The 12,070-nt window shown below is 46.1% G+C and overlaps 1 protein-coding gene across 3 annotated transcripts in view; it reads right to left on the reverse strand.

The window, feature by feature from the left end:
• The window catches only part of MTMR14 (myotubularin related protein 14), an 84,534-nt gene that overhangs the window by 47,400 nt on the left and 25,064 nt on the right, over positions 1 to 12,070 (reverse strand). For all 3 annotated transcript variants that reach the window (XM_081901975.1, XM_081901974.1, XM_081901976.1), the window contains exon 9: positions 8,596 to 8,670. In XM_081901975.1, coding sequence (XP_081758101.1) covers positions 8,596 to 8,670 — 75 coding nt within the window. The remainder of the gene's footprint in view (positions 1 to 8,595; positions 8,671 to 12,070) is intronic.

Raw genomic sequence — 12,070 nt, forward strand, 5'->3', positions numbered from 1 at the left:
CCATCGGCTCTAGTCAACACGGCCAAAAAGTGAGCTCCAGGGTAGAGGGAGGCTGGGCTTAAGTACATTCAAGAAAAGGGAAGGAGAGAAAAGTAATCAAAGAGTTAAGCAGAGGCGGTAGCGGATTTTGTATTTAAGGTTGGTTTACGCTGGGCTGAAGTACAGTGATGTGCCCAAGCCTGGATAGCTCAGCTGGTTAGAGTGTGGTACTGATGACGCCAAGGTTGCAGGTTCGATCCCCATATGGGACAGCTGAATCTTCCTGCAGTGCAAGGGGGCTGGACGAGATGATCCTCAGGGTCCCTTCTGACTCGATGATCCTATATCTGAGCAGGGACTTATCCTGCAAGTTTGATAATCTACTTAGTAGATTCTACTTTGCCGCACAACGCTGCAACTCTTGGTCCAGCTGCAACATCAGTTAAGTTTCTTAGTTGTGACGTTTGGGTCTGAAGCAAAGCATGGAACGCTTGCGTAACTGTTTTACCCAAAAAGAAATTTGGAAGGAAACTTCAGAATGCAGTGGGAGGAGAAGGAAACAGGGCTCTAATTTCTGACTCATTACTCAATTGTTCAGGAGAATTTGGTTCCTACAGAATCACACAGTGATTTCAGGACCCCCTAAAGTAAAGAACTGTTACAGCCCAGTGGCGGAGCGCGTTCTGAAACATTGATTAGAGTCTATGAACGCCCTGCTGCGTCCCGACCCACTTCACCAAGTGCCCCCCCCCAAAATGGGGAAGCTCAGTCCGTGAGCTCTTCACAGCGGAAAACAGATACAGTGCGTGAGTAACAGGAGGGCCTGGGAATGGGCAGGGGAAGGGAAAACCGCTACCCTCCTAGGAACAGCAGCCTCCCCCAGTAATTGGGGTGGCTGGGCCAGCAATTTCACAATGCACTGGTGTCGGAATGACCCCACCAAGCTGCCTGCAGAGTCCTAACCCACTTTCGGCAACTGGCATGGGATTGGCTGGCTCGACAAGATCCCAGGGACAGCAAGTCAGGAGGGAGAGGAGTCTTCAAGCCCCCACGGATGTTTACCAAGCAGTGTCTGTCCCCCCACCCCATTTATTATTATGAGGTGACTCGAGAGAGCTAGAAGACAAACACAACAGGGATCTATCAAACTTTGGGAATGAATAATGGCTGCTCTGGTCAAAGACTGGGAAGGGTATCCCCTCTCACCCAAGTTGCATCACACTTTGTCCGTGAAGAGCGACAGAGACACACAGACAGATTGTAGTGGTGATGGGCTGGGCTGGTAAAGAATGGCAGAACTCGGCATCCACCATACAAGTTTATATCCTGAAGGTTAGAGCTTTTGGGAAACTTTCCACTGCAAGTTTCTAGTGGTTGGGTTACGGCAATGCACTATATGTGGGGCTGGACACGGACATGGAGGCTGGAGCTGACGCAAAATGCAGCGGCTCATCTGCTCATTGGGAACAGCGTTCCCACATTACCCCTCTGCTGGAATAATTCCACAGGTTGCCAATCAGCTACCAGGTTAAGTTCAAGGTGCTAGTTTTGGTGCATAAAGCCTTATGTGGCTTGGGACCAGGTTAGCCTTTCCCCCCCCCCCCCACCTGGAGCCCTGGACAGACTCCAGCTACAAAAGCTGAGCCCGCTGAAAAGATTTCTTGGGCTAGGGTATTGTTTAGGAGTTTCCGTTGGGTTTTTGTTGCTGTTGTTGCTGCTGCTATTGGTGTTAATTCATTTTACCTAGATCTTATTATGACTTATGTGGAAACTGTACAATTTGGTGGTACAGTATAGCTTTTGATGTGTTTTTCTTATTGCCTAGGACTACTTTTGTTGTAAGGGACGCAGGTGGCGCTGTGGTCTAAACCACAGAGCCTAGGGCTTGCCGATCAGAAGGTCGGCGATTCGAATCTCCGCGACAGGGTGAACTCCTGTTGCTCGGTCCCTGCTCCTGCCAACCTAGCAGTTTGAAAGAACGTCAAAGTGCAAGTAGATAAATAGGTACCGCTCCGGCGGGAAGGTAAACGGCATTTCTGTGCGCTGTTCTGGTATCACCAGAAGTGGCTTAGTCATGCTGGCCACATGACCCAGAAAAACTGTCTGCGGACAAATGTCGGCTCCCTCGGCCAGTAAAGCAAGATGAGTGCTGCAACCCCAGAGTCATCCGTGACTGGACTCAATAGGGTCCCTTATTTTTGTTGCTGGCAATGATGCAATCATGTTGAAAGCTGCCTTGAGTGTGGTGTTACGTACGATGATGAGACTCAAAAGGTATTTTTGGCTTTTATATACCCAACCAATCATAGTGGCAGATACCCTTTGAAACTCCCCCACTCCCAACAAATAGTAAGATTGGCACCTTTTGTGCTGCCTTTTCAGCGCCTGCTAAAGACATTCCTCCTTTTTCAAATACAGCCGTACCTTGGTTGTCGGATGGAATCTGATCCGGAAGTCCATTTGACTTCCGAAAACGTTCGGCAACCAAGGCGCGGCTTCTGATTGGCTGCAGGAGCTTCCTGCACTAAATCGGAAGCTGTGGAAGCCGCACCAGACGTTCGGCTTCTGAAAAACGTTCAAAAACCACAACACTCACTTCCAGGTTTGCGGCGTTTGGGAGCCGGAACGTTTGTCTCGCAAGGCGTTCGGTAACCAAGGTACGATTGTAGCCTTCTAAATGGAGATCTTTTATCTCACTTGGTCTCTATACTGCACCTGAATTGATTTTATGTATGTGCTGTTGCTATTAACTGTTTTTCTATAAGAAACTTACTTATACAGGCTTCTGTTCTATTGCAAATCACTTTGGGAAGCAGTTTATAAATTAAATGAATGTTAACAACAGCGCTCATGGCGACGGCAGAAAGGGCAGTGGAATGGGGGCAGCACATTTGCTCCAACCAGGTACCTATGGCAGAAATCTCCTTACAGCCTGCTTCCTTGCCCCACTAATATAGGCCCCCGTTGTGCTATTGCTTCTGGTTTGACCAAGCCTTTAAGCAAAAGTGCCTCTTACACTAATAGGCTTCCTTGGGCTTAATTGAGAACTGCCCTGAGATCTTGTGATGAAAGGCGGCATTATAAATCTTAATAAATAGTAACAGTAATAATACAGGCACTGGCAATTGGCAGCTGTAGCACTCTGATCAGACTCGGGCAACGTCTGCCATTTAAGTTTCCCACAATTCCAGCCTTTAATGATAAATTAACATGTGCCATTAAGGTAAGACAGGGAATACGCAGGAGAAATGATTTTGAGGAGATATACCTGTATACCTGAAGGAGCATCTCCACCCCCATCATTCAGCCCGGACACTGGGATCCAGCATCGAGGGCCTTCTGGCGGTTCCCTCATTGCGAGAAGTGAGGTTACAGGGAACCAGACAGAGGGCCTTCTCGGTAGTGGCGCCCACCCTGTGGAAGACCCTCCCTTCAGATGTGAAGGAAATAAGCAGCTATCTTCTTTTTAAAAGACATCTGAAGGCAGCCCTGTTTAGGGAAATTTTTAATATTTAATGCTGTATTGTTTTTAACACTTGATTGGAAGCTGCCCAGAGTGGCTGGGGAAACTCAGCCAGATGGGCGGGGTATAAATAATAAATTATTATTATTATTATTATTAGGAAGGCGTATGCAGAATCCGTACTGTTAAAACGGAAAGGGGTCAAACCATCGCAAGAGGTATTGAAATTTTGGGAGGTTGGGTAGTTACAATGGAATGGTCTCGGTGGTGGGGTGCACATTTTTATTCTTATTTATTTATGATTATCACTTTGGCAAAAAAAATAGGGGGAGAAGTTTCCCACAATTCCCCCAGAGTAATGCTATTTTAGGGGTGCTGTGGGGAATTTGAATGGTGGAAGCTGCAAAGCACTGATCAGTGCTTTAGAAAAATGAGGCCTATGACAAATGATTTCCCAGCAGTCACCCTAGAGCGCCACATAAGACATATGACTTGCCATCTATATACTTGGCCATCTCCAGGCTTGACTACTGTAATTCGCTCTATGTGGGGCTGCCCTTGAAGCTGTCCCAGAAACTCCAGCGGGTACAGAATGCTGCAGCGAGGCTCCTCACGGGGTCTCTGCCATGGGAGCATATTCACCCAGTGCTTTTCAAGCTGCACTGGCTCCCGGTGCAGTACAGGGTCAGATTTAAGGTGCTGCTTTTGACCTTTAAAGCCCTTCACGGCCTAGGACCCTCGTACCTATGGGACCGCCTCTCCTGATATGCCCCACGGAGAGCCTCAAGGTCCCTAAATAACAACACCCTAGTGGTCCCAGGCCCTAAGGAAGTTAGATTGGCTTCAACCAGAGCCAGGGCCTTTTCAACTCTGGCTCCGGCCTGGTGGAACGCTCTGCCTCATGAGACCAGGGCCCTGCAGGATCCGATTTCTTTCCGCAGGGCCTGTAAGACAGAGTTGTTTCGCCTGGCCTTTGGCTTGGAGCCAATTTGATTCCCTCCCTCTCTTTTTCCCCCTTTCTTTTCCTTCTCCTCCTGCGATGAGGCTACATTTTAATATTTTAATGTTCCATTATTTTAATGTTGTATTTTATTTTTGTTTTTAAGTTGCAATCATTCATCTTGTTTTTATTATTGCTTGTAAGCCACTCTGAGCCCGGCCTTGGCTGGGGAGGGCGGGGTATAAATAAAAAAAAATTATTATTATTATTATTATTATTCATTTCCCACAAATTCTCATCTTCTCCTCAATTCAGCTCTAAACAAATTCACGTTCTGCATAGCAGGGTTTCATTTTGTTTTTAACAACCTGCAGCTGCCAATCCAGAGTATTTTAGGCTGGTGGGTGGGGACTGAAGGCCAAACCTGCCACAGGAACAGGAGGGTTATCTCCTCTCACGCACCAAGTTGCGAGCGCCAACTGGCTGCCGAGGAATCAAAAGAAAATGACTGACATTCCGCTGCGAAGCTCTCTCCGGCGAGGATGTGCTCAAAAATGCAATTAACGGCAAGCCACGCTTGGCAGAATTGAGGTGAAATTGCAGGGCAGCAGCAGAACGCTACAGGCCATTGCTTTGTTGTCAGCAGATTTTCAGCACAGTGCGGAGACACTACCCTGCATGTGTTGAATGTTACAGCGAATGTTATTTTTAAGGAAGTCGCCTACAAGAGGTGAGGGACACAGTCCACCTAGTCTTGTGGCGAACTAGTCAGTTCCAGGCCCTCCCTTGTTTCGCTTCATAATAAGTAATTTCGCTTAATAATAAGTAATTTCGTTGTCCCCGAGAGGGGGCAATGACAATAAATATATTATTATTATTATTATTATTATTATTATTATTATTATTATTATTCTTCATAGAAGACGCATGCTGTTCCTGTTCTGGGAAATGGCGGTGCTCACACCTGCTTTAGCACGTTGTCTTTGGGCGGAAGCACTTATCTTGAAAACTCTTTAAGGCTAAGCAGGGAAGTCCTGCTTCAAAAGAAAGGACTAGGAAATAAATAAAGGGAACCTTGATTCCAACTTTAAATGCTCTGTGTGTCAAAGGGAAAGGGGGGGGGGAAGGGCTAGTGAGAAATACAGTGGTACCTCGGGTTAAGTACTTAATTCATTCCGGAGGTCCGTTCTTAACCTGAAACTGTTCTGAACCTGAAGCACTACTTTAGCTTAAGGGGGCCTCCCACTGTCACTGCACCGCCGGAGCACAATTTCTGTTCTCATCCTGAAGCAAAGTTCTTAACCTGAGGTAATATTTCTGGGTTAGCAGAGTCTGTAAGAACTTTGTAAGAGTTCTGTAAGTGTATGTAACCTGAAGAGTATGTAACCCGACGTACCACTGTACTTGGTTTAGGCATGGGAGGGAATGTAGAATGAGATATTCGAAGACAGGCAAAAGGGTGTAAGCCAGCAACAAAAATGCCCTGGTACTTCAAGCCTGTTTCAGAACAACACATGCGGAAATTGTGTTTGTGAGAGACAGACAGACAGACAGACAGACAGACAGACAGACAGACAGGATCCTCCCAAAAGTTTTTTCAAGCCTGTTTCCCAGAAGGCAGTGCAGGATGGAATCACTATTCAGGCACATTTATTGCTCTATAACAGAGCGGTCCAACCTTTCACACCAAGTGGGCCACAAGAGTACTATACAGTGGTACCTCGGGTTAAGTACTTAATTCGTTCCGGAGGTCCATTCTTAACCTGAAACTGTTCTTAACCTGCAGCACCACTTTAGCTAATGGGGCCTCCCGCTGCCGCTGTGCCGCCGGAGCACGATTTCTGTTCTCATCCTGAAGCAAAGTTCTTAACCCGAGGTACTATTTCTGGGTTTGCGGAGTCTGTAACCTGAAGCGTATGTAACCCGAAGCATATGTAACCCGAGGTACCACTGTACTTCGACACAGAAGCCGCCACACACTTAACTCAATTCCCATATCGTAAATTAAAGTGTTCACAATATGTTTAATAACATTTAATAAGCACAATTAATTTATTTAAATATAATATTAAATACACAAATAATAGATTTAATCATAAAACAAAGCTAATACACGGGCGTATGCACTTTCGTTAACCACACCTGACACACAAAAATATCTTTTTAAGGCTTTAAGATCTATTTTTTCTTGAATGTTGCCGAGGGCTGCCAAAACGGGCATGGCGGTTCACATGCAACCCGAGGCCCAGACCACCCTGCTCTATCGTCTAACAAACTACTCACAAGCACAGGCGTACTCTGGAAGGCATTCTCCCAACGCTGTCCAGATGATAAGCAAGCAAATTGTGGGGTCGTGCCAGATCTCCATCTCTTTAGGTGGAGCAAAACCGTTTCCTCTCCACACAAACCCAAGTTTCAGGCCGCATCTAAGAAAGCTTCTCAAGTGCGCCTCCCCCTCTGACCTACACACCCGTTATATACATATGTGGAATGGCTTCAGCTTAATCCACACAAGGGAATTGAAAAAACCACTTATTTATGCAGGCTTTTAACGGATTGCTGCTCTTTGATAACATGCCCTTCCATTGTGAGCATGTTTTCGCCGTGTTTTGCAATTACAGAGGCACCGCTTTGTGTTTCGAGGCACTTGAAACTTTTTAATGGCGTTATTTATATATTCCTGATTTAGAGTCCCGTTTTGTACCGGTTTTTCTGCTGTCGGCTTTTGTTTGTTTGAGAAGTGCCTTGGTCTTTCTTCTCAGAATTAAAGGTAACATATAAATTGTTTTAACACTATTATTATTATTATTATTATTATTATTATTAGCTGTCAACTTTTCCCCCTTTTAAAGGGAAATTCCCTTATTCTGAATAATAATAATAATAATTTTTATTTATACCCCGCCCTCCACAGCCAAGGCTGGGCACAGGGCGGCTAACAAGCAATAATAAAAACAAGTTGAATGAATATAACTTAAAAACAAGATTAAAATACAACAATTAAAATAGTGAAACATTAAAATGTTAAAATGCAGCCTCATCACAGGAGGAGAAAGGAAAAAGAAAAAAGAATAGGATTCCTCGCAAGAAAAGGGAAAAGTTGACAGCTATATTATTATTACTACATGCCATTCATACATTTTTAAGACGTACTGTAAGCATTTTGGATATAAACTGCTTGTCAGAAATGTAGGCTGCAAATTTACCTCGGAAATGTTCGTCCTGGCTTAAAAGAGTACACTTGCGTACCTCTGAATAACATGGGCTTGGGACATGCCAAGAGAAGAGCTATTCCCTTTGTGCCTTGTGTGTAGTTTTCTGGCGGGTCACTATTGCAAACAGAGTGCTACACTGGAAGTAGCCTCTCTCTGGTCCAGCAGGGCTCCTTCTTAAGTGGACTCACTGCTGTTCCTACCCCAATTGGCTCAGAAAATGGCTAGAAAGGACACAATGAAATTTTGCAACTGAAGGAAGCCAAGCAGGGCTAGCTACCTGGGGGGGAGGCTGCCCGAGAACCAAGAATTAAACTGCTCTCAGCTCCAGAGAGAAAAAGTGGGTAAGGTGAAATTCTGATGGTAGGCTCATAAGATTATTGGGGGCGGGGGCGGGGGGCTCAACTCAGATACAGACCATAAAAGCACTTTTTAAATGTGCATACTGTTTACCACCGTCACCAACTTCCCCCCCCAGGAGTCCACAGATCGGCTCTGGAAACTCTTATGTGGAACAATTACTGGAGCATCATTTCTTTGTTGATCTCTGTAGAACCTTCCCACAAAATTGTGCCCAACATGGTTCTCAACGTATCACATGAACGACAATTGCAATTCAAAGACGTTACTAGTGTTCATCGTTAACACCAGTAGCAAAAAAAAAGAATCCGTACAACTTTGTATAAAATACTAGAAATAAACTGAATTAAGCAGCTTTCAGTAAACAGGAGAGAGAATCACATCAACACAAATGTAGAACATTAGCCGTACCAAACATCCTCATGAGTTTATGGTAGTATTCCTCAAACTTGGGTCCCCAGCTGTTGCTGGACTACAAATCCAATCATCCCTAGCTAGCAGGACCAGTGGTCAGGGATGATGGGAGCTGTAGTCCAACACAGCTGGGGGTCCAAGTTTGAGAAACACTGGTTACGGTGTAAGGCCCCGTCTACCATCCAGGGGTCAGAGGGAAACTTGGTCCTTGCGACCTGCCATCTTACCTGATACTCGCTCCAGTCAATGTTCAACCGCTCGGTGAGAGAGACTGGGATGCTGAGAGGAGCATCAACATAATCCTGCAAAAAAAGAGGCAGAAGGTTCATCAGGGGTAGGATGATGTGATGAAGGAAGTGCAGTGGTACCTCAGGTTAAGTACTTAATTCATTCCAGAGGTCCGTACTTAACCAGAAACTGTTCTTAACTTGAAGCACCACTTTCGCTAATGGGGCCTCCCGCTGCTACTGTGCCACCGGAGCCCGATTTCTGTTCTCATCCTGAAGCAAAGTTCTTAACCTGAAGCACTATTTCTGGGTTAGCGGAGTCTGCAACCTGAAGCGTATGCAACCTGAAGCGTATGTAACCTGAGGTAGCACTGTACTAGAAATCCTGTACTACAAACAGGTCTGTGTATTTTACTCCTCCATTCCTCTCATCTAAAGCTTAGCTTTGGGTCCAAGACTTTCAGCCCAAGCCCATGCAGATTTGCTCATGATTAGGTCCCTATGAATTCAGGGGGAGTTTGCTCCCAAGGCTACTTGCAGCCTTAGTTGTATCCTGGTGTATTATTTACTTATTTCATTTATATCTCTTGCCTGATACAAACGGGACTTCCCATTTTATCTTCAGAAAAACCCTCTTAAGATAAGGTGAGGTTGAGAGGCAGTGGGTGGCTCCAGGTACCTCCTGAAGATTCATACCTGGGTAGGATTTGAACTCAGGTCTTCCCAGTCCTAGTATGACGTTACAGTCAATACACTATGCTGGCTGTCTCACGCCAGTTGTCATTGTAAGCCATTTCCCCCAATGACATCTCTATGCCAGTGTTTCCCAACCTTGTGCCTCCAGCTGTTTTTGAACTACAACTCCCATCATCCCTGACTAGCAAGACCAGTGGCAAGGGATGATGGGAACTGTAGTCCAAAAACAGCTGGAGGCACAAGGTTGGGAAACACTGCTCTATGCATCTCAACGACTTTTCCAGGCACTGAATTTTCTCATCGCCTAAACTGGGAACGGCCAGTTGCCCCCCCGCCCCATCCCGCTTTGACAGTCCTACCAAATTTAAAATGAGGTAGGGTCAAACGTTCAACTCGGTTCCACATATATGAAGGCAGTGTTTTCAGATTTAAAAAAATATTCCACACGTTAACATAGCCTTCATGTCCCTCGTTTGTTTACATGCAGGAAACATTTTTAAGTGTACATTTTTAAGTGTACAAGCCTAACAACATGTGTTTCATTCCCGAGAAGCCCCAATGACTAGATGACACAGGCTTTATTATGGCGCCTGCACTACTTGTGGATTAATAGACATATAGTGCTCTGATCATCAGAAGCAGGAGTTCTGCTCTGTACTGCACTATTCTGGCTCATCATCGGCAGTAATCTATACTGTTCTGGGCACATTTTAAGAAGACACTGACAAACTGAAGCATGCCCCGAGAAGGGAGACCAAGATGTCTAGAAACAAGGTCTTATAAGAAGCATTTGAAAGATCTGGGTATGTTTAGCCTGGAGGAGCAAAGATTAAGGGGAGACATGTTCGTCTTCAAATATCCGAAGGGCTGGCTTCAGGCTTCCATCTTTTCTATTTCATTCTGTCTTTTTCTGGGTCTCTGCCCCACTCAGCGTTCTGTGTCCACTGAGCATGCTCAGTCCCCAGAAGATGGTGCAAATTTGTTTTCCCGTTGCTCCAGAGAGCAGGGCTAGAACAAATGGGTGGAGTCTGCAGGGAAGGAGATTTCGGCTAAGCGCTAGAAGCTTCCCCCTGGTAAAAGTGGAACAGAGGCTGGCTTAGGAAGTGTCTAGCTTTTCCTTCAACAGACTGTCTTTCTCTCTCTCTCTCTCTCTCTCTCTCTCTCTCTCTCTCTCTCTCTCTCTCTCCACACACACACACACCATATTTTTGCTTTATAAGACTCACATTTTCCCTCCTAAAAAGTAAGGGGAAATGTGTGTGCGTCTTATGGAGCGAATGCAGGCTGCGCAGCTATCCCAGAAGCCAGAACAGCAAGAGGGATTGCTGCTTTCACTGCGCAGCGATCCCTCTTGCTGTTCTGGCTTCTGAGATTCAGAATATTTTTTTTCTTGTTTTCCTCCTCCAAAAACTAGGTGCGTCTTGTGGTCTGGTGCGTCTTATAGAGCGAAAAATACGGTGTGTGTGTGTGTGTGTGTGTGTGTGTGTGTGTGTATACATCCACACACCCATATATGAATGAGACGACTCCCAAGGTCCCTCTCAGCTCCACACATCTTTGAAAAAGCCAGTTTGTGTAGCAAAATACAGAAGCTGGCAATCCCTGCCTAAATGAATGGCCCCGTTTCTCCACAATTAAGTGGCTTTCAAAGCCTTCTTCCTGAGCTCCGAATCCTGATTTACGGCGGTTCATAAGTGCTGAGGAAGACACCATGGAGTGTGGCATTGCACTCCTGCTAGATTTCACAGCAACCGTATTTCACCTGCGTTACGTCTCCCCGTTGCGAAGCGCGTTACTGTGGTGTTCTTTTCTATGGGAAGAACAAGCCTCTCGGCTGAATGCTTTCAAAAGGCTTTCTCAGAGAGGACCGCCTGAGCAGCAGTGGGGAAGGGGAAGGACAGAAGCAGCAAATCCCAAAACTGCTGCAGATTCTAGGCCCTCTTGTGGCTGCAAATGCGAAGGTGGGGCTGTCTGCGACGGTGCTGCCAAGACCGGCCAACACCTAAACAGACACTCTCTGACTTTCAGGAAAATAGCACCAAGGTTCATCTGCCCCGGAACACTGCCCTCTGACCCGACAGCTCCTTCCGCCCATTCCCTGGTGAATGAAATGAATCCTTTTAATTGCTCAGAGGAAACCTGTACTCCAATTTGAGCCTTCTCAGGTTTGTGTAGCCAAAACAGACGCACAAAATCAGCAAGGAAAATCCTAAAACCCTCAATAATCCCTTAATAGCTCAAGTAGCGTGGAATGTTGAGGTGGGAGGTGATAACTAGAAGGGGGAGAACACACTGGAATAGGTAACAGGAGGACACAGAAACACAGACATATGCAAAGGGTCAAATGAACCATCTTTCTGTCTTGGATAGCTTCACAATGGACTACCCCTCACCATTTTATTTTTAAGGAACAGGGGCACAAAATAGCCCACTGAGCATGTTCAACAGGCACAGAATGCTGACTACCGTATTTTTCGCTCTATAAGATGCACTTTTTCCCCTCCAAAAATTAAGGGGAAATGTGTGTGCGTCTTATGGAGCGAATGCAGGCTCCATAAGCTTCAGTGAAAGCAACGCGAAGTCTCCGAAACGCAGCGGGAGCGCTCCCGCCGCGATCTGGAGGCTTTGCGTTGCTTTCACTGAAGCCTGGAGAGAGAGGGGGGTAGGTGTGCACTGACCCCTCTCGCTCTCCAGGCTTCAGGGATAGCCGCCTGAAGACTCTCCTGGCTTCAGGGATAGCTGTTGACGCCTGAAGAGCAAGAGGGATCGGTGCACACCA

The sequence above is a fragment of the Podarcis melisellensis genome (genome assembly GCF_964234715.1).
Source record: "Podarcis melisellensis genome assembly, chromosome: 2".
In the NCBI taxonomy this organism is placed as follows: domain Eukaryota; kingdom Metazoa; phylum Chordata; class Lepidosauria; order Squamata; family Lacertidae; genus Podarcis; species Podarcis melisellensis.